Below are 26,015 nucleotides of genomic sequence, written 5' to 3'. Positions count from 1 at the left end.
TTGTTGTACAGAGCACAGAGTTCCCAGAGCGAGGGGGAAAAGCTGCATGATGGAGAATGAACTTCACAGGCCCCTGGAAACCACAGGGAAATTACCTGCCCACATAGACAGAGCTCCTCACACCCAGAACTCTTATCACCTGAGAGATCAGAGATGCAGCTGGACTGGGGCAGGTGTTCTCTTTTCAAATGCATATAGCCCCAATGCTCTTATCAGTTATTCATACCATCCTGTGAGTGGGTGTAATCAGATAGTTTCCTTCTCAACAGTAAGCTGGCAGCAGAGGTAGTTTTGAACCTTGGGACACTTTAGAAAAGGAGACTCTACTACCTCAGAAAGGAAAAAGACATTAGAATTCAGGGATGAGGCAAGGCTGGGGTCAGAGAACCTTAAAAGACCTGTTCTGTACTTTGATCCAGGGCAGACCATGGCACATGTGCTTTGTATGGAATGCAGGAGGTCGGGGGTGGGGGGGTGGGGGGTTGTTGCTGCAAGCTCTAGAGTGTGGGGAAAGAATATGAAGTCCAAGAACCTGGGTTCCAGCCAGTGTTGAGACTTCAGCCTGAAGCGCAGGGCTTACCACCTAGGAGCATCGGTATCTTTGCTGTAAAGTAGGCCCACGTCTCTTCTGACAGGTGACTGGAGATCGTAGGAAATACTGTAAATGAAAACACCTGGCTAGTATCTGACATGGGATAGGTGCTCACAACCATTGGCTGTTATATTGCTGTTGTCATATATTATAATGTAACAAAACATATTAACAAACCTAACAAAAAGCACAGGCTTTGGAGCTGATGTCCAGTTCAGATCCCAACGCCACCTTAGCCAGATCACTCAACTTCTCTGAACCTAGTTTTCAAATCCACAAGTAGATAATGACACGAATGCCTCCCTGGGACTTCATGGCGTTACTGTGACATGTGAACTAGATGATGAGGTTGAAAGCGCTTTGTGGAGTGAAAAACTCTACTCAGATGCTGCTAATTATATTTATACTTATTTTTCTCTCCAAATCAACATGTTCCAACTGAATAAATATCCTTAGAGCAAAGCCACTGAGGGCAGCTATTAAAGATTCACTGATCTTTCGTCTCCCCACCAGGGAGCTTGTTACAGCCAAATTGTAGGCCAGAGCGGTTCTCCTACCCCATGTCTTCATAACATAGGAGCAGGGGACCCAGAACAGTCTGTGCTCCCCTGAGTTGGTGCAAGGAACCAGTCCCTGCTTAGAACACTGTTTGAAAGATCAAAGGACCATGTTGAGGGGTGGAGCTGGCCTGGAGAGCCAAGATGATGACTGAAAGGAAGAAAAGTTGCTAAGGCTGTCCAGTAGAAGGCTGGACCTTTGGCTCTAGGCATAATCCCCTTAATTGTTAGAAGAAGAGTATTTAACTTTCAAGGATAATTAGTTTTTCTTTTAAGGGTGATAGGGTTGGACTCAACCTTTTGTTTCGATGTGGGTGCTTTAGAACACTTACAGAAACCTCTCAGGGGTTAAATCTGTCTTTAGGGCTACCAGGACTTGAAAAATGTTACCTTGTATCAAGAAAACCAGAAGTGACATGTTCATTTAAAAAGCCTGGTTTGTCATTGTTTATCTAATTTTCAGAGTTGACACAGAAAATTAGACCAGCTGACACTCACCCTCTGACTGTCTCCCTGGCTCATTTCCCTGGTCCTTTCCTCCCTGACCCCTGGAAGTACAAAATGCTCCAAACCCCCAAAATATAAAACTTCTCACTGAGTTTCCAAGTCTCCCTGCAGTCATTCCAAGATTCTGTCATAGGATGTCATCCCTAATGTTATTATAAAAACAAGATGAGGTTATAAATCTGCTCTGTGAGGTATGTTTTTTCCCTTCCACTTTGACCATAAATCTTAGAAGTAATCAAACTTGCTCCAAAGGAAGCCAAGATAAACTTGGGCCCTAAGTGGCCCCATATGTCTTTACTGAGTTCAGAGGTTCTGAAGGCTTGTCTGCCTGGTGACGTCACACGGTGCTACTGAAAGGCAGCCAGAGTGCGAGCTTTTCCCTGTTTAATCCTGACCTTCCAAAATGCAAAGGGCAGCAAGGCTCCTATTCACCACTTTCCATAAATGAGCACCTCCAAATAAAGGAAATTATTCAGATAACTGAAAGATTACAGGCAAGAGGTTTTAAATGTATTGTACACTTCCCTGTCCTCTTAAATGGATTATGTGCCTCAGGGTTTGCTTTTTAGAAAATGTTCTTAGACCGTCTTCATGAACAGTCATTGGCTGTATTCTGCTGTCCTAGCGTCTCCTGATATTAACATGTGGAGGGCCATTGTCCTTGCCCTGGTTGATCCCACGTTGGTTCCTTGGTTTCGTTTTTGCTGTGTAGTGTTGCTAATAGAGGTCACTTAGTACTCCTGCCTTGTTCCCTTTCTAACAGCTCTCAGCTCTTCCTCTATTTGTCTGTTTATTTTGTGCTTTAGATTGAGAAACCAGATGCTATGTGTGTTAGCATTAGTAGTCTAAACTGCAAGAGAACGGACTAAGTAAAGCCTTGAGGGGCTAACTGAAAGTAAAGCGTTCAAGTTTTAATGTAACTTTCAGATTCTTAGTCTTAAGTAAGGGAGTCAAATTTACAGTGCCCTGTAGGTATGTAAAGTGCCTCCAGATTCGAAAACAGGCCATTTCGCTAAACAGGAAATACACTGCTCCGTAAGATTGCATGTGAATGCTGAAGTTTGAAACAATATGACCACGTTGCTCTTGAATCAGTAATTAGCATAAAATTGTTTTGAATTATTATTTGTTGAAGGTTTTTTTTTGTTTGTTTTTTTGAAAGTGAAATGAAAGGGAAAGTCGTTCAGTTGTGTCTTACTCTTTTGCAACCCCATGGACTATACAGCCCATGGAATTCTTCAGGCCAGAATACTGGAGTGGGTAACCTTTCCCTTCTCCAGGGGATCTTCCCAACCCAGGGACTGAACCCATGTCTCCCACATTGCAGGCGGATTCTTTACCAGCTGAGCCACAAGGGAAGCCCTGGGGACCTAATAAGCCATGAATGTGCCAAAGGGGAATCCTTAGACTTTAAAAACCAGATTTAGAGTCAGACCCACAGAAGCCACTCAATACATCCATATTGGATTTGATGGAAGTCTCCCTGTATACTGGAGCATAACTAGCAGAAGAAGCAAGCTTGCAACTATATAACTTTGTCCTTCTCAACAGTGAAAATGGACTTTGGTTTCATAAAGCTCTGCGGCAACGAGCTTCTCCAGCTTATTTGTAATCAGATGAAGTGCGCTCCCTTAGTCGTTCATTCTGCGCATGACCAGCGACACCGCCTCAGAAAACACAGGCTACCCTGCTCACCACCTCAGAAAACGCATTTCAGCCTTCCATACGTTTAATTTTCTTCAACATTACCTTGCAAACCACAGTAAATCAATAACAGAATAGTTAAGTACCACAGGTTCTTTGTGTTTTGTTTTAGAAAATATTGCTCAAGGCTAAAAGCGAGTTCTATTGATGATTTTTATTTGCTGCCAGGACACAAAATGATCAGAATTTTCAAATGGCTTGTTTCCTTTTTGTGGATTTTCATTAGGAAAAAAAAAAAAAAAGGAGGGGGCAGTTTCAGAAAACGGTTGCTGAAAGCAGAAACTCTGGAGTAACTAGGAATTTTCGATCCTGTATTATAGGCTGGGCCTGGTGACTTTGCCCTTTGTTAGGCTTTTATTTCAGATTTTCCAAAAGGGCTGCCCCAGCCAGTACCCTGGTTCCACTCACCTCAGCAGCAACACTGTCTACTGAATTGAATGAAGCTCAGATAACTGGGGTATCATAGCTGGAAGCCTTAAAAAAAAAAAAAGATGGCCCTTCAGTTATAATTATCTACCCCAAAGTTCAGTATCGGGTGTCGTTAGCAGTTTTTCCTTAAGGTATTTTGTTGGTTTGATAACATCAAAAAATCTCCACTTTAGGTTCAGTCTTTGTGGGAAAGGTTGTTTTTCCTTCCTGAGAAGCTAGAAGCTGTTACTGAGATGGATTTTGGTAGCACCTTTACTTAATTGGATGTTTCTTGAAATCAGATGAAGCAATAGATAGGAATCATTTTAAAAGTTTGAAGTGTGGTATCAGGGCTCACAACCTACCAGGGTGACTATTTGCCAATACTTGTTGACACCTCCAGATCACCAGCACCGCCACCCTGCCCACTGCCCCCAGCACCACCTCACACCTCCTCTCCCCTCTCTCCTCTCCCTCCTGGGGAGCCATGATGCTACATTTTCAGCGATGTTGGTCTCATATCATTCATAAGGTATGCCCTTACTATTTTAAATTTTTTCCTGCATTTATGGGCATGTACCATTTTTTTATTCCCTAATGATGTTTGCTTCTGTTCTCTCTTTACCAGTTTTATCAGAGGTTAGTCTATTTTACTAACCTTTTTAAAGAACCAGTATTTTATTGATTTGATCATCTCTTTAATGTCTAATTCTTTTGTGTTCTTTATTACTGCTGTTTTATGTTTTCTTTGGATTTACTTTTTGTTCCATTTATAATTTACTGACTTAACTCATAAATTTCCAATCTTTTTTTCCTTAACATATCCATGTAAAACTATACATTACTTTACTCGCATTCCACAAATATTTATGTATAGTATTTTCATTGTCATTCATTTCTAAGTAATTCTCAGTTACAACTGGGATTTCTTTTTTGACCCATGAGTTATGTAGAAGTATTTTTGTTTGCACATACTCAGTGTTGTTTTGTTATCTTGTGATTGTTGCCTTCTTTTTGTGCACCATGGTCAGAGAGCATGATTGATAAAATATCAACCAAAATAACAAAGACCTTTGTTACTTGTTGAAATACCTGTGGTTACTACACTGTGGTTTTTTTTCACTGTACTCTCTTTGCTTAAAAGGAATGTAATTCTCTTAATTGTTGAATGAAGTGTCCTTTTTACATTCTTTATGAATTTGTGAATTGCGTTACTTACATATTTTGTGTCCTTACTAATTTTCTACCTGCTTCATCTCTCAATTACTGAGAGAGCCATGTTAGTCTCCCACTATTAGTGTGGTTTTGCTTCTCCTTGCAATTTTGTCAGTTCTTTCTTTAAGGTGGTGATGTTAGGTGCCTGTGTCAACATGCTATATCTTCATTTTAAAAGGTTTCTTTTATCTTTATGTAGTGACTCTCTTTACCTCTAGTATATTTTAAGTTTTATTTTTGTCTGATATTAATATACATATGCAATCTTCTTTTGGTTAGTATTCATCTGCTACATGTTTTCCTGCCCCTTTGTTTTCATTATTTCTGTGTTCTTTTGTTTTAAATGAATCTCTGCCTTTTGCTATTGATGTCTTTAATTTTATCTGACTCTCTTTTAATTCATTAGTTTAATCATTTATATTTATTGCTTATTGATACACCTAAATTTTTTTTCTACTCTTCTGTTTTGTACTTTTCTCTCTACAGTGCTTTTCTGACTTCTTTTTTCTCCTTTCTTTACTCTATTAGATTAATTTTTTTTCTTTCTTTTTAGTCTTCCCATCGGTTTAGATACTGTATTCTATTTCTAGCCTTGTAATGGTTATCCCCAAGTTTCTCACTTAATTTAGCAAAGCCTAAAGGTTAATCACTAAATATACCCCCTTCCCGACAATATTCAGCTTTAGGTTCAGTCTCCTAACCTTTATATTAGGTAGAATTGGCTTTAACTGCATGTGATTAAAATAAACAACAGCTTAAATATGACAGCAGGATATTCCCCACACATATAAAGACAGGCAGGACGTATCCCAGATTAGTTGGCAGTTCCTTTCTAGTCAAGGGGCATTTGAGCTCTAGCCAACAGGAATGAGGAAGAGTGGTCAAAACACTCCTTTGTTTAAGGACAGATCTGCGGATCAGCACACGCTTACGGGCTTCCGTGGCATTGGCCAAAAGCGAGCTGCCGGGGAGGCTGGGCCTGCGATTGCTTTGCTGGGTGACGCTGTTCCTCTGTGTGTGTGCTTTCCCGTTGTGGTGTTTGTTTTGTTTTGTTTTAATTTAAATTTATTTATTTTTTAACTGAAGGATAATTGCTTTATAGAATTTTGTTGGTTTCTGCCAAACATCAACTCTGTTCCTTACTAAACTTAGGATTCATATCACTAAGGAAAAAGGAGGAATGGATATTGACAGGCAGCTAGCAGCCTCAACCACAGCTTTACTCCACCGAATATAAGGAGACTAAGAATTTCTGATCAGTCCCTTCTTCTTTCATGTCCAGGATTTCATTGGCGTCTTGTTTTTAGGTCTTCGCAGTTAGTCATTACTCTTGTTCTCATTTTGTATAATCAATACCTGTTGATACTTATCCATGTGTTTACCAGTTATCTGTTCCTATTCCTGTTGCATCCTACTTCCTCCTCCTGAAGTTTCTTTTCCTTTTGGAAGTACATTAAGAGTTCTGTCTTTTGTTCTAGGATTATCTTCACTTTGCCCTCTTTTTTTGGGGTTGGGGGGGAGCTGCACTTCACAGCTTATAGGATCTTAGTTCCTGAACCAGAGATTAAACCCAGTCCTCAGCAGTGAAAGCTCAAAATTCTAACTACTGGACTTCTAGGGAAGTTCTGCCCTAACTCTTGATTGTTAGTTCAATTGGATTTAAGAGTTTAGATTGACAGTTTCCCCAGAGCCTTGACTCTGTTTTCATCTGGATTCTCCATGCTGCTGCTGCTTCTAAGTCGCTTCAGTCATGTCCAACTCTGTGCAACCCCATAGATGGCAGCCCACCAGGCTCCTCTGTCCCTGGGATTCTCCAGGCAAGAATACTGGAGTGCATTGCCATTTCCTTCTCCAGTGCATGAATGCATACTAAGTCACTTCAGTCATGTCCGACTCTGTGCGACCCCATGGACAGCAGCCCACCAGGCTCCTCTGTCCACGGAATTCTCCAGGCAGGTCTCCAAAAATTCTCCACTGGAGTGGGTTGCCATTTCCTTCTCCAGGCTGCTCCACTAGCTGGTGAGAATCTGCTGGCTGCCCAGTTGCCATGGTCTTTCTCTCTGGGGGCTTTTCCCATCTCTGTTCCTGGTGTTCTGCAGTTTCCCCACAATTTGTCTAGGTATAGATTTCTGTATAGTTATTCTACTTGGAGATCATTTTGATTTTTGAATCTGAAAATTCATATCTTTCATCAGTTCTCAAAATTTTCAGATGTTGTCTCTTTGAATATTTCCCATCTGCCACTGTGTCTCGTCTCTTCTCATTCTTTCCTCTGGGTCTCTCTCTTTCACATTAAAAAATTATTTTTTGCTTATCTGTCAGTTCTGAGTAGTGCTTTGGATACTTTTCTCAGACCGTTCTTCCAGCTTGCTAAGTCTCTCCTCAGCTGTATTCAGCCTGCTGTCTGGCTCCTCTATGGAGAGTTTCTTTTGTTTTTCCCACTCACTACACGTGTTATTTCTATAAGTTATATTTGATTCTTTTTCAAATCTCTCTTCTCTTTTTCATAATATCTTGTTCTTAGTGTTTCAACTTCTTTTATGTCTTTAGTCTTTTCAGCTGTACATTGTTTTGCATTTTCTTTCCAATTATTTTCTATCACCTTGGTTCTGAGAGCTGTAATCTTCCTGCATGTTGTGTCTGCTGACTCTTGTCCATGCCTAATTGTTTGCTCACGTGTTTTAGAATTTTTATTGTAAGCTCATTCTGAATGAGGCTTATTGCTGTGGAAATGATTGCATTCCAGAAGTATTGCCTCAGAATGTTTTTTCATTTGCTCCTGAGAGATACTCCAGAGTATTGCTAGATCAATATCAATGTTATGTTAGGTTAATCAGCCTTGTGTTCTCAGACCAGAGCAGTGGTACATAGGACCCCAAAGTGCACAAGGCTCAGAGTCACCTTACACAGCATCCCCTTTGCTGATGGGCAGACTTTCTGCAGTCCCAGCTTTGCCCAGGGTCCTAGGCCAGCTCCCCAGCTGGACTTTGTCTCCTGTTTCCACTTAGTATTACACTTTCCAGGTACTGCATTCCTGGAACTGATAGCCTCCCTTAGGGCCACAAGACCTCAACTCACACCCTTACTGAAGAGGTTTTCCGTTTCCTCTTCATTTTTGGCACTTGCAGATTTCCTTTCTTACAAATTCATCTGTTACGGTTTTGGTAAAATGTTCCTTGACTGGGATATTGTAGCGGGAGGACTTTTAGGCTTGGTCTCTCCCCATCTCTTCATTCTCTCACTGTCAGAATCAGTCCATTCTGTTTTGTTCAACAAGCTCACTGAGCTCCCCACTCTGTGCCAGAAATTGTGATGGAACTTGCTGTCTCTTCCCTCCCCTCTGCCCACTCACATGCCCACATATGCGTATATACACAGAGAGAGCCAAGGTCTCAGAGTTTAAACATCAAATCTCAAAAGGTAAGAACAAAAGAGGACAGGAGGGAACCGTCCTTTTGAGCTCTGTGTCTATAAACCGCCACCACACAGCCCATCACACCAGAAGACAAACCCTGAGCATCCAGACGCCTGTAATTGGCTGCCCTATTCACTGCTTGGACCTGCTGCAGAATCAGCCTCTCAGATAGGAGGCCTCAGCATTATTGGAGCAAGAACCCCACTCTCCCTCTGGCATCCTCCGGTCCTGACTTCTCTGGGTATCTGCTCAGCCCGAGACTGACTGGGATAGCCAGCATGCTCCCTGCTCTTCCTGCTCACCCATCTTGTCTGAGTTCTCTACAGGGCAGCCACCACAACCCCTCTAGATGGGCAGGGGGCACCCTTCTGCCACCCACATGGATCCACTTCCTCCAACATAAACTCCCGGGTGCTGGCACACACACACACCTCCCCGCTCCTTTCCCTTCACAGTGGCCCGCTGCAGTTTCCCTGTGCCCTCTCCTCCACCCACTGCTCTGGTCCTGGGGCTGCCCTGTCAGCATAGGCCCTAGAATGACTGGCGGAGCCTCTGGAAACACCTTGCCCTCTCGATGGGCCATTTCCTGGCCAATTACCCTGCGTAGGAACACATAGATCTGCTCAGGTGAAAGCAGATCTCACCTTGACCCCCTTAGGTGCCTCATGTACAGTCTAGGGTGGCTAGAGGTAAGCAGTTTGCTGCTAATAATTGAATATTTGGAAAGAAACATCTATTTCCGTGGTATTTGTGAAGAATAAACTCAGGAAGGGTGATTGAAATGGCATGTCACCGCTGAGGATCATTTCTTCATTTCAAAGAAAATTAAAGGCTAGAAGGGAACCTGCACCCCCAGCTTTAGGAATCAGAGGCTGAGAAAGCACAGTCTCAGGACCAACGCCTTGCCTCTGAGAGGTTTGCAGCGGGGCATTGGCCCAGGTAAGCCAGGCTAGGCAGACGGTGAGATTCCACACGAGCTGACAGGCAAGGCTCACACCTTCACCTCACTGCCACTCCCCCGGGTGTATTCTACATGGAAGCATAGTAGCCTCCCATCACGCTACTCAGTGTGTGTCTGGGAAGCCTGTCTGCACTCAGGCAGTTTCCTACCCCAGCCCAGAGGCAGAGGGAGCAGAGATATTCAGTAGGGTGACAAGGCCAGCCAGCAGCCTCCCCATGTTCAAACCCAGCTGAGAAATAAGACTCAGGAAATGGCAGAAAGGAAGCATCAGCTCTCCTTCTATGCAATCTGAGTCAAAGGCTGTGCTGATGTGCTGGGCCTTGCTGGGAATTTCCCACAGAGCTCCATCAGAGGTGAACAGCAGTCTGGAGCCTACCTGGGAGCTCGCCAGAAGAAGGCAGGCCAGAACCCAGTCCTCCTGTGGGCAGGAGACCCCTGGGCTGGGCCTGCTGCGTACTTCCCGCCAGCCTGACTCCTCCTCCTCCTCCCCGGGGATAGGGCGGAGAAGTATAAAGACAACACAAGTCCCTCCATGTGGGATGATGAAGCCAAGGAAATGGAGGTGCCCTGGAGCATTTTCTCTTCTATAAGTGAGGCCATCGTGGCCTTGCCCAAGCCTCCAAGACTCCCGGGCTGGCGAGAGGAGGCCCACTGACTCTCAGGCCAGGGCCCCTTGCCTTACCCGACATGGGGGCAGATGCTATGGTGGTGCCTCAGCTTCTTCCTGCTGAGTCATTCCTGGGGAGCCTCCCCTGCACCCCCTACTGCAGCCTCAGTCCTGGCCACCTTCGTCCCAGACACCACCTGTTGATTAGTGCAGGCACACCTGCCCTGAAGGAAGCAGACCCTCAGGAGGAGCATGACTTATTGTCTCATGTACACTAATTAATACTAGGGATTCCCTGGGGTCCAGTGGTTAAGACTTCACCTTGCAGTGCAGGGGGCAGGTTCAGTCCCTGGTCAAGAAGCTAAGATCCTACATGCCTCATGGCCAAAACACAAAACATGAAATAGAAGCAGTACTGTAACAAATTCAATAATGACTTTAAAAATGGTCCACATCAAAAAAAAAATTCTTAAAAAAAAATTAATATTATATAGGCTTGCCCACTGCCCTGCCCTTGTCAGCAGTTTAGCAGACATTGGACAGTGTGCATTTTTCCAAAAGTTGTTTAACTTCTCTAATCTGAAGTTGTCTCCAGGGTAAGTAGGGATTAGATTGCTAGTTTTGAATCTTTAGCAGTGGAATGCTTTTTATTGTGTAAAACTAATGCAGTATCTCTTTATTAATATAGGGGAAAAGTAGCTTTTTTTTTTTTTTTAGCATGAATGTGTTGCTGCTGCAAAGTTGCATTAGTCGCGTCCGACTCTGTGCAACCCCATAGATGGCAGCCCACCAGGCTCCCCCGTCCCTGGGATTTTCCAGGCAAGAACACTGGGGTGGGTTGCCATTTCCTTCTCCAATGCATGAAAGTGAAAAGTGAAAGGGAAGTCGCTCAGTCGTGTCTGACTCTTCGCGACCCCATGGACTGCAGCCTACCATGCTCCTCCGTCCATTGGATTTTCCAGGCAAGAGTACTGGAATGGGGTGCCATTGCCTTCTCCATGAATGTGTTAGTATTCATTAAAGGCACCTCTTTATAAAGGCATGAGACCTCCCTTGAAGGACACAAAAATCTGAGAACTGGGGTCATAGGTGATGGTTGCAGTCTAGTATCTGCATCAGCATCCCACTTATCTCTGACACTGTCTCAGGAGCCTCATATCAAGGAAATCCAGACTCCCCCAACTGTCCTCCCAGCTTAGGCATCTTTTAAACCTATGTAGAAGCTTAAAAAAGGAATAGCAGAAAAGCGTTAGAGTTTAGTTGCTGACAGTAGCTAGCTGCTGTTCATATGAATTGCTTACAATAAGTCTACAGGCCAGAGAAGAGGGATTCAAAGCCTGTAGGAGCTGACACCACTGCAAGGCTTGAGCCACACCCCGGTTGGGCATCGTGTGCCCGGCCATGGGCTGACATGCTCTGTAGGCTCAGTGCACTGGCTCCTGTAAGTGGACGTCAGGGCCCTGAGTTCTTTCAGGTGCCCAGTGCACCAGCCCAGCCTTCCTAGGCATCAGCGCATATATTAGCAGTCAGTAATATGCACCGATCTAACAAGATCTAACAAGACCACCTGTCCGAGGAGCTATAGAAGATCAGTTACCATCACAGTGTTGAGTAACACACGGCCAGTATTCCAGGTAGCATTGAAGACTTGAAGATAGTTGAGTGTATATGTTATTTTTAATTAGTTTTTTAAAAACAAATATAGCTTAAAATATCTTAATGATTTGAATCAAACTGTGGAAACCCCAACACAGCTCACCCTCTATGGCCCTGCTGGTCTCTGAGGTCCCACCCCCTCCCACCGCTTCTCCATAATTTAAGGGACTGAAGTGTTACCCCTGCCACGAGGGCTGGATCCTAAAGGGACACACAGGGAGCCTTCGAGTACGGCCGGCAAGCCCAGAGCAGGAAGGTGACGTGATGGGCGGTGCAGTGACCGGACGGCCCTCTGGCCCCTCAGATCACCGCTTACAGGGCCTGCCTAATGGCTGCACTGGTCCTGTGGCTCACGTTGGGCTCTTCATTTTGGACTTACCTGGGCTTTGTACTTGAACTGGGCTGGCTTGCTTTTTGGTGGGAGGAGAGGGGGTGGTTTACTTGCTTGAACTAACTCCTGGATCCTTGGTGTTGTGCCCTGTGCAGCATCCTTGGTGGGCCAGGACGTGCCTGGTTGGCCTGGGGCTCCTCTAGAGAAAGAAAAGCCCTATGGTCCGGGGAGTCCAGAGCAGCCTCAGCTTGTGGAGCCTTCTCCCCAGGCCTGCCCACCCAACCTGCTGCACTTCCCAACCTAGCACCAGGCTCCTGGGAAGCAGTATAACGTACCTGTCAATCCAGCTAACTTCTCCTAGTGGTTCCTCAGTGATCAGCACCGCACGTTCTTGAGGCTTCCAGTCTCATGCTAGGATAAGGTGGGCTCAAATGTTGATAACACACAGCAGAACAAGTGTGTGCACTTGTTCCAGAAGAGATGGCGCCCCTCGAGAGGAGACAGGAATAAAGGCCTCACAGAGTAGATCTTAGGTGTGGGGTGCAGTCTGCTGCCACACATCCTGTTTATTATTGCTGCCCTTATCTCTAAGGGGGCACTTCCCTGATAGCTCAGTTGGTGAAGAATCCACCTGCAATGCAGGAGACCCCGGTTTGATTCCTGGGTCGGGAAGATCCACTGGAGAAGGGATAGGCCACCCACTCCAGTATTCTTGGGCTTCCCTTGTGGCTCAGCTGGTAAAGAATCCACCTGCAATGAGGGAGCCTGGAGAATTCCATGGACTGTATAGTCTGTGAGGTCACAAAGAGTCGGACCCAACTGAGTGACTTTCACTTTCACTTTTTCTCTAGGGTGTGGTCTCTGTAGCTCTAGAAAATTTCTTCCAAATTCCGGGTCTTCATTTTGCTGCTTCCCTAGAAGCTAGACCCACAGAGAAGGAGCAGAGAACCGGGTGGGCTGGGGTTGTCACGCAGACCCCCGGTGCCTGCTCTGATGGCTGGCTGTCCTGCAGAGTGGGCGCCACCATCCAGCCCTGGTGCTGGTGAGGAAGGACAGTGTGATGGCTGAGGACACGGCTCCAGGGACAGGGCCACGTGCACGCACCCTGGCCCTGGGCAGAGAGTCCTTAGTCTTTCTGTGCCTTAGCTTCCCGTCTATAGAACAGGCCTAAAGTAATACTCAATAAATAGACTTGCGGAGTAATAAATAAATTACTTGATGAGAAGTGCCTGATACAACTTGGATCAGGGAGGACACTGTTTGCCTTTTTTTGCCACTCTCTTTTTAGTTTGTCCGTTAAAAATTACCAGTTAAGTCCACGGAATTCTCCAGGCCAGAAAACTGGAGTGGGTAGCCTTTCCCTTCTCCAGGGGATCTTCCCAACCCAGGGATCAAACCCAGGTCTCCAGCATTGCATGTGGATTCTTTACCAGCTGAGCCACAAGGGAAGCCCAAGAATACTGGAGTGGGTAGCCTATCCCTTCTCCAGTGGATCTTCCCGACCCAGAAATCAAACTGGGGTCTCCTGCATTGCAGGCGGATTGTTTACCAACTGAGCCATCAGGGAAGCCCCAGTTAAAAATAATATACCATAAAAATGAACAGGCACAGAATTTATGATCCCATTCCTACAAATAAAGCCTGGGTTGTTATAGGGGGTGGAGGGAACCCAGTACCTCCTTCGGTAACTTATTCAAGGGGTTAATAAAATATATAATAATAAAAAATAATATTGTTCCATATATTCTTTTAAAAAGTAGGGATTTAAAACTCACTGTGCCCAACCTCAGTGAGCAGAGTGGTGTGTCTTCATGGCAGAACACCGTTCTGGGTTCAGCCCTTAGCTTTGCCACTTTCTAGCTCTGTGACCTTAGCTCAGGTCGTGTCTGTTGGCATCTTGGTCTCCTTTGTCTGTAAACAGGGTGCTGGGTGGCTTCAGGGCCATTTTAGGCAACCCAGGCCTGGCCCACAGCAGGGGCTCGGTGACCATATGCAGGCAGAGAGGACAGGCAGGTCACTGTTTCCTGCAACGGCGTGTTAGTCACTTCAGTCATGTCTGACTCTTGTGGCCCCATGGACTGTAGCCCACCAGGCTCCGCTGTCCATGGGATTCTCCAGGCAAGAATCCAGGAGTGGGTTGCCATTCCCTTCTCCGGGGGATCTTCCTGACCCAGGGATCGAACCCAGACCTCCCACATTGGATTCTTGACCTGCCACAGGCCCACGGCTAATGGAGGACCTGCTACCTGCCAGCACTGTGGCAGAGTGGCAGCCACACCAGCAAGGCATTGCATGATTCACATGCACAGAGTTCTCTAGGAAGTTATTCAAGGGAACAAAGTGTGGAGACCCCAGTGGAGTAAATTCCTATTTGGGAAGAAACTCGAAGCCCAACAGATGTCACAGAGCAAAGTGTCAGTGAATGAGCAGTGGCCTGGGAGTCCAGACATGTCAGCCTCAGGCTGCCCTTCACCGCAGCAGGTTCGAAACGTCCACCTCGTGCCCGTGCGGTAGGCACCCGGACCCCTCCTCTCCCTGTCCCCTCTGGCAGAAGCATGGAGGGCTGTCCATAGAGGGAGGGTCATGCTGTTAGTCATCAGGAAAGCGTCTCATCATGATGACACGAGTGGGCAAAAGTTTAGGCCGTTATTACCAAAGTCGAGGGCCAAACTCGAGCGAAGCCCTGGACGCTAGTGCCCAGGTGGAGGAGGGGGTGCTAGACCGCCTCGTGCTCTGGTTTCTCGTCACGAGTTGCTGCCGGAGCACCATCTGCCCAGTGGTGGGAGGTCCGCACCCAGCAACTCGCTGGCTTTGCTTGTCGTTGACCCGTCTCTCCCCCTCCGCTGTGCCCCACCCTGGGGTCCATCCTGCCTCTCGCGGTCCCATCCTCTCCCCTTCATTATGCCTCCATCTTCTGTGGCGGAGTTTGTGGTCCATTTTACCTCAGCCCTCGCCAGTTTAATGGTTGCAATCAGCCCTGAGAGAATCCGGGAAATGAGAGTGGCTCCCATTGCCTGGTATGGAGGCCAGTGAGCTTCTCCGGGGCTCCGGCCTGCAGAGTGACCGCTCACACACACACTGTGCGGGCAGCAGAGGTCTGGGTGTCTGGGACGGTCACCGTGGGTGGAAGATGCTCTCAACGAGCGGCGTGTGGATGTTCTGGCAGCAGGGGGTGGGCCACACCATGCTCCTGTTGGTCCTGGTAGCCCGAGGGAGCTGGAGAACTTGTCCGTGTCTGGATTCCTCTGCCTGGGAGAGGGGGGCGGGGTGTGCCTTTACCCAGGTACTGCAGAGGGTGTGGTGCAGGGGGCACACGGAAACCCCAGGAGGGGCCTGTGAGGGCAGCCCTCATGCCATAGGTGTAGGAGAGCATGCGGTCCTGAGCATGGCATCTGGCGTCCAGAGACCCAGGTGGTGCTTCCAGCCCAGCCCTGGCTTCCGTGACTTCACACAGGTCCCTGAGTGTCTGTGTCCTCATCTGCCAGGTGGCCATGTGCACCTCCGCAGTGAGCTTGGGGATCTGGTGGGAGAATTGGGACTAAGCTCTTGGCAAGGCCTGGCACACGGCGCTCAGTCCCGGGTGCCGGACTCGCTATTAACCAGTGTGCAGTTTCCATCCACCTCCAGGCTTCTGGTGGTTGCAGGCACCTGCTCGGGCCTGTCAGGAGCTACCTAGGAACTGAGGCCCCTAAGGGTGGCAGAGTGATCTTCATGCTTTTTCCCAGCATCGTCCATCAGCTTTTGTTTGCTCATTAAACTCATGAGGAATACCTGCTTCGTGCACGTCTGGGGCTGGAGGAGCGTCTGCTACCTGGTAGGGAGGAAAGGAGCCCACACGCTGGCAGGGTCACAGGGGCTGGGGTCCAGCCCTGAGAATGTACCAGAGGAGCAACCAAAAGCCCTAGCACTTAACGAGTCATGTTCCCTCCAGGGCTCAGTTTCCTCTTCTGTAAAGTGGGGTTATGGTGTACTTACCCTGCTTCCCACCCAGGGCTGATGGGAGGGCAGAGTCAAGTAAGAGGGACCTACCACCCTGACCCCACTCTCCCAGGGGTCAGGACCTGCAGTCTCAGTCCCCTCTGGTCAGACAGGCCTGAATCCCGTGGCAGAAATCTGGCAAGGAGGAATTGACTCTCAATGTCTGCCTACCCCAAGGCAGCCCAGGAAAAGCCCCAGACAGTAGGTTTGGGTTTCAGAGACTTGTGATCCAGTCACAGCTCTGGGAGCCGGAACAGGTCAACCATGAGCCTGTGGCCTGTTTCCTCATCTGCAAAGTGGAGATTATCATGCCCACCTGTGTGCTTTAGCGCCTCCCCCCCAGACCTTGAGATACTCTTGGACCCTGCAGGCAGAAATGCCCCCAGACTGCCGTGATCTCTCGCGTTCCCAGTGCCGCCTCTGCTCCGGTTTCCTCTGGACAACTCTCCACGCTCTCACTCCCCACGTCCTGGCTGTCTCAGCGCATCCAGTCACGTGGTGGACCAGGCAGTCTCCAGTTCCCAAGTTCACCTGTCACAGCCCAGGCTGCGTGGAGAGGCTGGGGTCTCCCCTCCATCTCTGTGTCTCTCCTTTCTTTCTCCCTCTATGATTCCTCTTCTTATCCCCCCAAACCCATCAACAGTAGCTGGGGACAAAACCACTTGTCTCAGTCTCTGCCGTACAGGCTGGTGTAAAGCCCCAGGGGTACACAGGAGATGGGGGTCCCGTCCCAGCCAGGGGGTGGGGGTCAGAGAGGAAGGGGGCAGAATCTGCACCAAAGCGGTGGATGCCCACCCTCTCCTCGTCCGCCTCCCGGGACACCTGGGTGAAATGCTTCCTGCAGCGCAGCCCTCAGCCTTGCTGTAACTGGAAGAACGCTCCCCTCTCCCCTCCTGCAGTTCCGCTCTGCTTGCTCCTGAACAGATGATAGCAGAGATGCAGCATATGGCCCCCAAAGTCACCCGGCATTCTGGGAAAGTGACACTGTGCACCCCGGGCTGCAGGGGAGGGGCCCATCGGCTCCTGAGCATAGCGTCTCCCTTTGTTCTTCAGAAGGGCACAAGGTCGCCTTCTCTGAGCCTCCTGAAAAGGAAACGTGCTCGCTGACTTCAGGAAGAATTCCTTCTATCTGGGCGCTGATTTAGGCAGGCATACATGAGGCGGGATTATATATATGGGGGGGGGAACATATGAGAGCCACAAGAGAGTCCCACCTGGGCTCTCCTGCCTCAGCCCCCGCTCAGGCTTGTGTGGCCTGGGGGGATGCCCACCCAACCTGACTTCCCACCCCCTTCCCCAGCTGCAGTCTGCAGGGGCACCTGCTCCCTTGGGGGACCCTGCAGGTGTGTTGGGAGCCACAGGCAGATCACAGAAGGTGCCAGGCGGGGCTGCAGGCCCAGCTCCACTGTGATCTTGGTGAGCCTCTGCCCTGGGTGCCTTGGCACCCTCTAAGCCGAACTCCCTTCCTCCCTGCACCTTTGACACTGTTCCCGGTGCCTCTGAGCTGGCCCCACACAGGGTGCTCCAGAGGCGGGTTTTCCTGCCCAAACTGGGAAAACCGGGCAAGGGGCATGGTGTCAGCTGGGCTGGAAGCCTGGAGGTTCTTCTTCTGTCCCAGGGACATCTCGGGGCTGACCAAGCAACCCCCTTCCCTCCCCTAGCCTGGGCTTTGACTGCTCCTGCAGACATGGGGTCTGGGCATCCAAGCCCCCACCCAGTGCCTCCTGATGAGCTCATAGGGAAAGCTGCCTGGAAAGCCCAGCCTGGTGGAGGGCGGTGGGGGTTGCGGGGGAGAGGGCACCTAAGAAGGGCTCAGAACAGGCGGAGCAGGGCAGCTGGAGCTGGAGAGCTGAAGCCAGAGGGAGAAAAGGAGCTGGGGGGTGTGGGAGCCCCCATTCTCTCTGCTCGCCTGCCGTGGCTCCCTGAGTCTCGAGCTACAGAGTTTGGTAGGGGAGGACACTGCCACGCGAGCACTGCTTAACAGACAAGCCCTTGGGGAAGAGGAGAAGGCTTTGCAGTTTTCCTTCCACCCGTGGCTGCCCCTGCTTTTTTCTGACCATTCCTGGGAACTCCCAAGGAGACCCTAAGATCATCAGGAGGGATCTTGTCTCCTGGACAGCAGGGAGGACTGACTGTGGGTAAGCAGTGAGAGCCCGAGGCAGCTGTACTCCAGAGTCTGCTCCCCAGCCCCCAGCTGCTCAGCAGGAGCCAGAGCATCCCTCCTGCCCCCGCACCCCCGACACTTTGCCTTCCCTCCACACATAGACTGTGGCTTGTTCATAGGAGAGCTTGAAACAAAAGAAAACTGGGCTTGACGTAGGCCCTGGCAAGATGATTCTCTGGTTTCTGGGCAGCAACTGGACTGGAACGCTGGCGGCTCTGGTGCCCGGCCTTGCCTGCCAGCTGTTGGGAATGACGCTGGGCCGAGGAACTGCCAGGCTGTGTGGAATTAAGACAGGTTCATACCCTGGGGGACCTTCCAGGCTGGCTGGAGTTTAAGGAGAAGGTAGAATGTGAGGGCTGCAGCGAGTGCTCCAGACAGGCTCCAGACTGCTCTGCCTTGGGCCTCAGTGATCAAGGCTATAAAATGGGACTGAAGCTGCCCTCACCTCACAGGGCTGTTGAGGAAGGCTGTGAACAGGCGACGTGCAAAGTCCAGGGAATGGCTGTCACAGCTTCCTCCTCTTGCCCACAGGGCCACCCGTTCATCGTGCAGTTCAATGACGGAAACGCCACCGTGGTGTCCATGTGGGTGTGCAGGGCGCTGGAGGAGAGGCGGAGCCAGCAGGGCCCCCCCTGAGGCTGGGTGGACGCTGCGAGCTCAGGACTGGTCACCAAGGGGAAGACCCACCTGCTGCGCCTTCTCCGTTTGCTGTCCGCACCGAAAGAGCTTTGCTGGACTCACCTTCGACGCTGCTGGCGGATGGCCTTGCCTAGGGAGCCCTCAAGGGTGGCCCGCCCTGCAGAGCCAGCCCTCGCCCGCCTCGGGTCTGGAAGCCTGACTGGCAGGGTTTGGGTGGAGGGCTTGGGGCATCAAAAACAGAGGCCCCTACACCCTGGCCCCCCTTTCTTCTTCCTAACCATCTTCTTTGTAAAAGGTCGGGCCCAGTCAGCATCCCTGATGGGAATAAAAGTATTACTGCTTTGTAACCGCCTCCCCCTGTAAGAGCCATGCTGCACAGAGTGTCTGTTGCCCACGCAGCGCTGGGAGCGGGGTTGGGGGGGGGGGTGTTATTGCCAGCCCCTCCCCCAATGTGCTTCCTCCAGTTCTCTGAGGAGGCTCGCAGACCAACCCATTTGACAGGTTAAAAACTGAGGTGTGGAGGTCCCTGAACCAAGCCACCTGGCACAGAGTGGCCCAGCCAGCACCCACCCTGCGCCATTGCTGGGCTGGAGTTTGTCCTCACCCTCGAGAGCCAAGCAGTCCCGGCTCCAACTCTGGCTCCAACACGGTGATCTGAGCTGGAACCGTGAGTGAAGGAGACCCAGAGCTGGAAAAGGGCTGGGGTGGTTCTCAGAGGCACCCCTTTCCCTCCCACCCCAGCCCCGCCCCCAGCTCCTCTCCACAGCGAGTCGGCCCCCACTGCCCTGGACCCCACCCTCAGCACGGCTCACTCACCTCGGGCCATTCAGAGCCATCCTGTCAAGTAATGCTCTCAACCACCCGCCAGGTAAGTGTGTTTTTACAGGAGGCCTCTCCTCCCATTTTACAGGTGAGGAAGCGAGGCTCAGAGAGGCTGGGGTTGCACTTGGCAGTCCCAGTGTTATAAGAGCCCCCTCTGCCACTCTTCCGTCTCCATCCTCCCAGTGCCCTCTGGGGTACTGGGCCATGGCCGTGCTGCCTTTCTCTTTCACACCCCACAGCTCGCCCACCTGGAAGTCCTGTTGTCTTTGCCTTCAAAGTATATTGATTCCACCACTTCCCATCCCCATCCAAGGCATCACGCCTGGACCAGCACACAGGCCCCTCCCAGGCCCCTGCTCCCACCTCCCCTACAGTCTGTTCTCCACACGGCCGCTAGAGGGAGCTGGCTGGAACACTGGGATCATGGCCCTCCCGACCCAGAACTGCCAGGAGCTCTTGTGTGCTCACAAGACCCAACAGTGGCCTGTATGACCCTATAGTCTGCCACAGCCCCCCACCCCATTATCTCTGTCCTCAGCTCCCATCACCCCCCACTCTCACTCCACTCCGGCCACCTGGCCTCCTTGCTAAGTCACTTCAGTCGTGTCCGACTCTATGCGACCCCATAGACGGCAGCCCACCAGGCTCCCCAGTCCCTGGGATTCTCCAGGCAAGAACACTGGAGTGGGTTGCCATTTCCTTCCCCAATGCGTGAAAGTGAAGTCGCTCAGTCAAGTCTGACCCTCAGCGACCCCATGGACTGCAGCCTACCAGGCTCCTCCATCCATGGGATTTTCCAGGCAAAAGTACTGGAGTGGGGTGCCATCATCCAGGCCCACTCCCCACTGAGGGCCCCCACAGAGACATCAAGCTGACCCCCAAACTGCAGGAGCAGTTCATGCTCCCTGCGTAGCGCAGGGCTGTGGGGAAGCTGCTACCCAGACCCAGACCCCAGCTCCCAGTCCCCTGTTCGTTAATCAGGGGCCGAGGGGCTAGTGCTCATCAGCGGAAGCTGATGGCAGGTTGCTTCCTGGCCAAGGAGCTTAAGAGGCAGACGTGCCTTCTGTGCACCACATTTTCCCACCCTTCTAAACGGACAAGTGACTGCAGTGGGAGGCGGGGAAGGGCCGAGATACAGGCAAAGGAGCCTGAATCCTTGAACCACCACGTGGAGGAATGTGTCACCCTCGGGAACTCTTGCGTTGATGACTGTTCAATGAGCTTGAACTAAACTGTTTTGCGTTTATGTTCCTGGCAGCTAGTGTTACACCATCTCATACAGGCCTCTGTACCAAATGCAGGATGTTTTCCCCTGAAGTGTATCCACGTGCATCCCTTCTGTCCCATTCAGGTCTCTGCTCACATGGCATCTCAGTGAGGCCTGACCTGACCACCCTATTTGAAACCGCAGCCTGCCCACAGCTGCTCCCTGGGACCCGTGTTCCCCTTGCCTGCACCAGCGCCCTCCATCGCATTTTTTACAAACCACTAACTGTACTCACTTGTTTCATCTTCCACCTCCGCCCCCAGTAGAACGTATGCTACACAAGGGCAGAGAGAGTTTTCTTCACATGGATCCACTCCACCCCACCCAGTGCCAGGAACCTGGTCTTGCAGGTGCCCAGTAAGTGTGGGCTGAGTGGACGGTGGTGGGGCTGTGGTTCCAGCGCTGCTCAGCTCTTTGCCCATGAAGGCTCAGCCTTTGTGTGACATCCTTTTGTTTCCCGGGGCAGAGTTGTCATGTTCTTGGTAACACTTTTCAAGGTGGTGCAGGCCTCCAGCTGCCCCTGGGCCTCAGGCAGAGCATTCATCCACTTACCGAGCACCTGCCGCATCCCTGAGGCTGGGAGGTCACAGGATGAGATGAGGCCCGGGCCATCGAGGCTGCTGCTCCCCGGGTCAGTGCTCAGGGCGGGGAGAGCTGCATGGAGCACATGTTGCAGAAAGATGCTCCCCAGAGGGACCTGCCCAGCCCAAGACATGAACCAGCCACCACCCAGACACAAAGGTCATCCTTACTTTGAGAAGATGCACCCAGGCAGCCTGTTGTCCTCGGATCCCAAGCCCAGGGAGAGAGGGAGAATGTGCAGGAATCCCATGTCAGCACTTGCTGAGGGCTTCCTTTATCAGCTGTACCATTCACATGAGGTAGGAGATATTGTGAATGCCCCCATTTTACGGATGGAGAAACCGAAGCACAGAGAGGTCAAGAGACTTGCCCAAGGACACCCAGGAAGTGAGTAGGTCCCATTTGGAGTAGGTTCCAAAGGTCCCATTTGGAACTCAGAGCCACACTCCCAGCCACACACTTAACCATGGCTCCAGAAGTCAGCTACAAGCACTGCCTGTGCAACGTGAGCAGGCGCCACCCTGTCCTCTAGAACAGAGTTTGCACACGAACTCTGGTGGTCAAGGATACTGTATCAGTACCTTTGGAATGGGGCCCAGGGATCTGCTCGGTGACCCCCCTCCACCCCGACACAACGCCCTCCAGCCACACTGAGAAGCACACCCTCTAGAGGGCTCATCACAGGCTTCCCAGGTGGCTTTAGAGGTAAAGAACCTGCCTGCAATGCGGGAGACGTAAGAGACGCAGATTCAGCCCCTAGGTTGGGAAGATCCCCTGGAGGAGGGCAACCCACTCCAGTATTCTTGCCTGGAGAATCCCCATGGACAGAGGAGCCTGGCAGGCTATGCTCCAGGGGATCGCAAAGAGTCGGACACAACTGAGTGACTAACGCTTTCACTTTCACTTTTTCAGAGGGCTCTTCGAGGCCCTGGACCAGGAAACCAGCTTAACCAGCTTTCAGGATGACCTTGGACAAAGCATGTCTCATTCTAAGCCTCAGTTTCCTCTTCAGTAAATGGAGGAGTCAGTGCCACCAAGTCCTGGAATTCCTCCCAGCCCTGATGTTCCAGAACAAGGCTTCTCATTTTGGGGGGGTCACGAACTGCCATGTGCATACCAGAGAAGTGACAGACCCTTGCCTCCAGGATAATGTGCCCCTACACGCACACACACAAAGTTTGTCCACACCTTAGAGTTCATGGAGTCATGGAACCCACTCATTCAAGGGCTCCAGGTCTAGACCCTCAGCTTTGGGACAGCCCCCCAGGTCTGAGTTTCTCTCAGTTCAGTGTTGGGAAGATGGGGAGCTGGGCAACCCCTGAGGGGTTCTCCTCCAAAGACCCCTCTGGTTGGCGGGCAGGGCCACCTTCAACCCATTTAGGTTTGGTCATCCCCCCAGTCACCCTTAGCAACCCCAAGGCCAAACTGCCCTTGCTCTGAGGGTCATGGAGGACTGAGACCAGGGGCATAGAGGGACAGGAGTGAGCTCCTGACTGCCCAACTGCCTCACGCTGTGCACACTGTCAACCCCACTCCTCCGTCCAGGCCCCTCTTAAAAGCCCCCCTCCTCTTGGAAGCTTCCCTTGCCTTTCTCGGGTACAGACTGTGAGCCCGCCGGGGTCCGATTCATCAGCTCTAACACGTGGCACATGGCAGGTTCTCTGAGGTGGGAGAGGCTGGGGTAGGAAGGGTCAGGCCTGCAGGCCCCTCTCCGGGCTCAGGGACACCCATTTGCCTTCTAGCCAGAGCCTCCTGGAGACCAGAGCCCCGTGGGATGCAGCCTCGAGTCTCTCAGACTTTCAGGGAAGCCGGGAAGGTGGTGTTTTCTGGGACAGGTTGGTCCTCGTGGAGATCCCAGGTCACACTGGGAGGTGGGCCCCGCCCAGTGCTTGGAGCCAAGTCCTCTCAGCAGTCAACCACCCAGACCTTCTTTGTCCTGCCCTTCCAGCTTTCCCATCTGAGAAATACGGGGTTATAGGACCCCAGAGCTTTGGAGATCTTCCAAGAAGGAAGTGGGAACAGGGAGGAACGGTGGGACCCTTGTTCCCAGGTGTGGTCAGACAAAGGCCCTGCAGCCACAAAGCAGTGTGATCCAGAGCCCAGCCTAGTTGGGGGGAAGTCAGGCCAGTGCAAGGTGGGCTGGACGCTGTAGCCTGGCTGAGAAAGCCATGGGTGCCCTGCCTGCAGGCCAAGAACCAGGGGCCTTGTACTTGAGCTGAACAGACCTGAAGCTTTGCGGGCAGGCGTATTCTTCCCGATCTCTGCACACTCGAGACTGAAGGCAGAATATAATCTCAAAGCAAGCCCCTGGGATAGTACCAGGCAGGCAAGCCGGCAGCTCTCCAGACCCCTCTACTGCACAGGTGCGTTAGAAGAGGATGGACAGCTGCCTCCACGTGGGCTGGGGAACCCAGAGAGGACCGAGATACTGCCTCAAAGATGTCTTCCATCCCCACTGATGGCTGCCCACGTTCCCCATGGGAGCTTCATCCTTTAACTAAATCTGGGCCCTATTAGAATGCGCCTTCAAGCAGCCAGACACAGCTGAGTCCAACCACGGGTGGGAGGCTGAGAAGAGGAGCAGTTCTGAGGGGCACGTGGAGAAGGTCAACAGCTGCGGTGATGTGGGATGGGGTCGGGGGAGGCAGGATGGTGGAGGGGTGGGAGGAGGCGGGATGGTGGAGGGGTGGGAGGAGGCGGGATGGTGGAGGGGTGGGAGGAGGCGGGATGGTGGAGGGGTGGGAGCCTGCACAGGTGGAGGCGCAGGATGCATTCCCCACGCCAGGAGCAGAAGGGGGATGGGAAGGGTCCGCAGCCCTCCGTGATAGTGCTGGATTTTGATGCACTTCCTGGCGTTGTCATGACTCCTTTCTGGTTGGCAGAAACCATGTCCTGCTCCACCTGAGATGCCCATATAACCCAAGAGGCAGGCGGGTGTGCCTGGCAATGGGTAGGGCCCCGCAGAGGGCAGCCAGGGAGAATCCCAGAGACAGCCCAGGCTGGCGCAAGCCACCAAGATGGATGATGAAGTCAGGCAGGGGGAGCTAGCAGAGCCCAGCCTCGTAATGACAAATTTTCTGCTGAACAACTACAAATATCCGCGGTGACTTTGGACCGAGTCAGAAAAAGACTTTGTTTCCTCCCTTGGCGGTATCATTTGTCTTGTTTTGAAGCCGTGAGATTGCAGGCACGAACTTATAGACTAAAGTTTGTCTTAATTGCTATGGTGTCACCTCCTCTCTGGCAGATAACAGCACAATGAACGAGTCGATGGGGCTGAGCCCTCCAGGTCCTTCTTCTAAAGTGAGACAAATTTCCCTTCTTTGAGCCCAACAGTCCATCGGCAGCTCTGTCATTTATTTATCTCCCTAACAGTTTGCATTAACTTGCAAGGGATAAAAAGTCTCTCCTGCCCGCAGACTTAGTTAAAAGCATCCAGTCGGGCCGTACTGCTGGTTCTTCCTAAGAGTTTGCCTTTTATCTTTCCCCCCACTGGAGGAAGTGGGGAGTAGGGAGAGCAGTGGGGTGCACACTGAGAAAAGCAGACAGGGGGTGGGGAAGGGGGAGCGCGTGAAGGATCCCGTGAGTTTCAGTGTCCAGGTCACTTTAGTTCTTAGAAAGAGGAGAAATGGTGCTGGCTTGCAGGATCAGCTGGGCATGGCACACCGCCTTCACACTCACCTTGTCTGGTCCTCCCAGCACCCCTGCAAGGGTAGGGGCATGACTGCCCCACCTCTGTCTCCCACTCCATGTTCCCCTCACAGGGGGTGATGCCCTAGCCCTTTTTCCAAAAAAAAGGAAATTGTTTTTTTATTCAGGTGCACCAGGTCTTCGTTGCATCATGTAGGATCTAGTTCTCCAACCAGGGATCAAACTCAGGTCCCTCCCAGGAGCTCAGAGTCATAGCCGCTGGACCACCAGGAAAGTCCCTCTAGTCTTAAATGAGCTGAGCATTTCCTCTGAGCCTTGGCACAGGCTGTTCCCTCAGCCCTGGACAGCTTTGCCCACCACCCTTTTCTCCTGACCAACTCCTACTCATCTTCCAAGACTCAGATGAAATGTTCTGGGGAGGCACTTTTCAACACTCCCCCAGCTCCCCATCACCACTCAGCCTCACTGTCTTGTCCTCATCAGTTTTCTCACACCGCCTGTCTGCCTTGTTGCAGTGAGAGCCCCAGGAAGACAGGAGCTGGGGCACTGCCTGCCATTCAAGAGATGCTCAAGAAATAGTGGTTAAATAAATGAAGGGGAGACGGGTGGGACCAGGGAGCTTCAGAGAAATCAGTGACCTGGCCTCTACCACCCCACCATGTGGAAGCAAGACCCTGGTTAATACTGGGCAGCAGTGGAGTGCAGATGCTCTTTAATCTCTCTTCTGTTCTGCATTTTCCTGGTATAATGCAACAATCATGTATTATTTGTATAATAAAAAATAATTTGTTTTAAAGGTAGTTTAAATCTCATGATCAGCAAGGCAGCGGGAGAGGCAGCATTCAGTGTGAGTTTTCTGACACCCAAATCAAGCTCTTCTCCACCTGTGCCTCCTGGATCCCTCTCTGGCAGTCCTGTGCGAGAGGCAGTGGAGTGTAGCAATGAGTGCAGGGGTTTGG

At 50.9% G+C, this 26,015-nt stretch overlaps 1 protein-coding gene and 1 long non-coding RNA gene across 4 annotated transcripts in view; both read left to right on the top strand.

Moving 5' to 3' along the window:
- MAP2K5 (mitogen-activated protein kinase kinase 5) overlaps positions 1–19,081 on the top strand; it is a 266,618-nt gene extending 247,537 nt beyond the window's left edge. For all 3 annotated transcript variants that reach the window (XM_006052082.3, XM_044925392.1, XM_006052081.3), the window contains one exon: positions 18,627–19,081. In XM_006052082.3, coding sequence (XP_006052144.1) covers positions 18,627–18,731 — 105 coding nt within the window. In that variant the 3' untranslated portion in view covers positions 18,732–19,081. The remainder of the gene's footprint in view (positions 1–18,626) is intronic.
- A 1,184-nt stretch (positions 19,082–20,265) lies between these two features.
- On the top strand, positions 20,266–24,040 carry LOC123328209. The gene is made up of 3 exons (XR_006543005.1): positions 20,266–21,180; positions 21,321–21,454; positions 22,318–24,040. It is a non-coding gene; the product is annotated as an uncharacterized LOC123328209 (long non-coding RNA).
- The last annotated feature ends 1,975 nt before the right edge of the window (positions 24,041–26,015 follow it).

Source organism: Bubalus bubalis, chromosome 11 (genome assembly GCF_019923935.1).
Source record: "Bubalus bubalis isolate 160015118507 breed Murrah chromosome 11, NDDB_SH_1, whole genome shotgun sequence".
Classification (NCBI taxonomy): Eukaryota; Metazoa; Chordata; class Mammalia; order Artiodactyla; family Bovidae; genus Bubalus; species Bubalus bubalis.
This window is presented reverse-complemented; position numbering and strand designations above follow the sequence as displayed.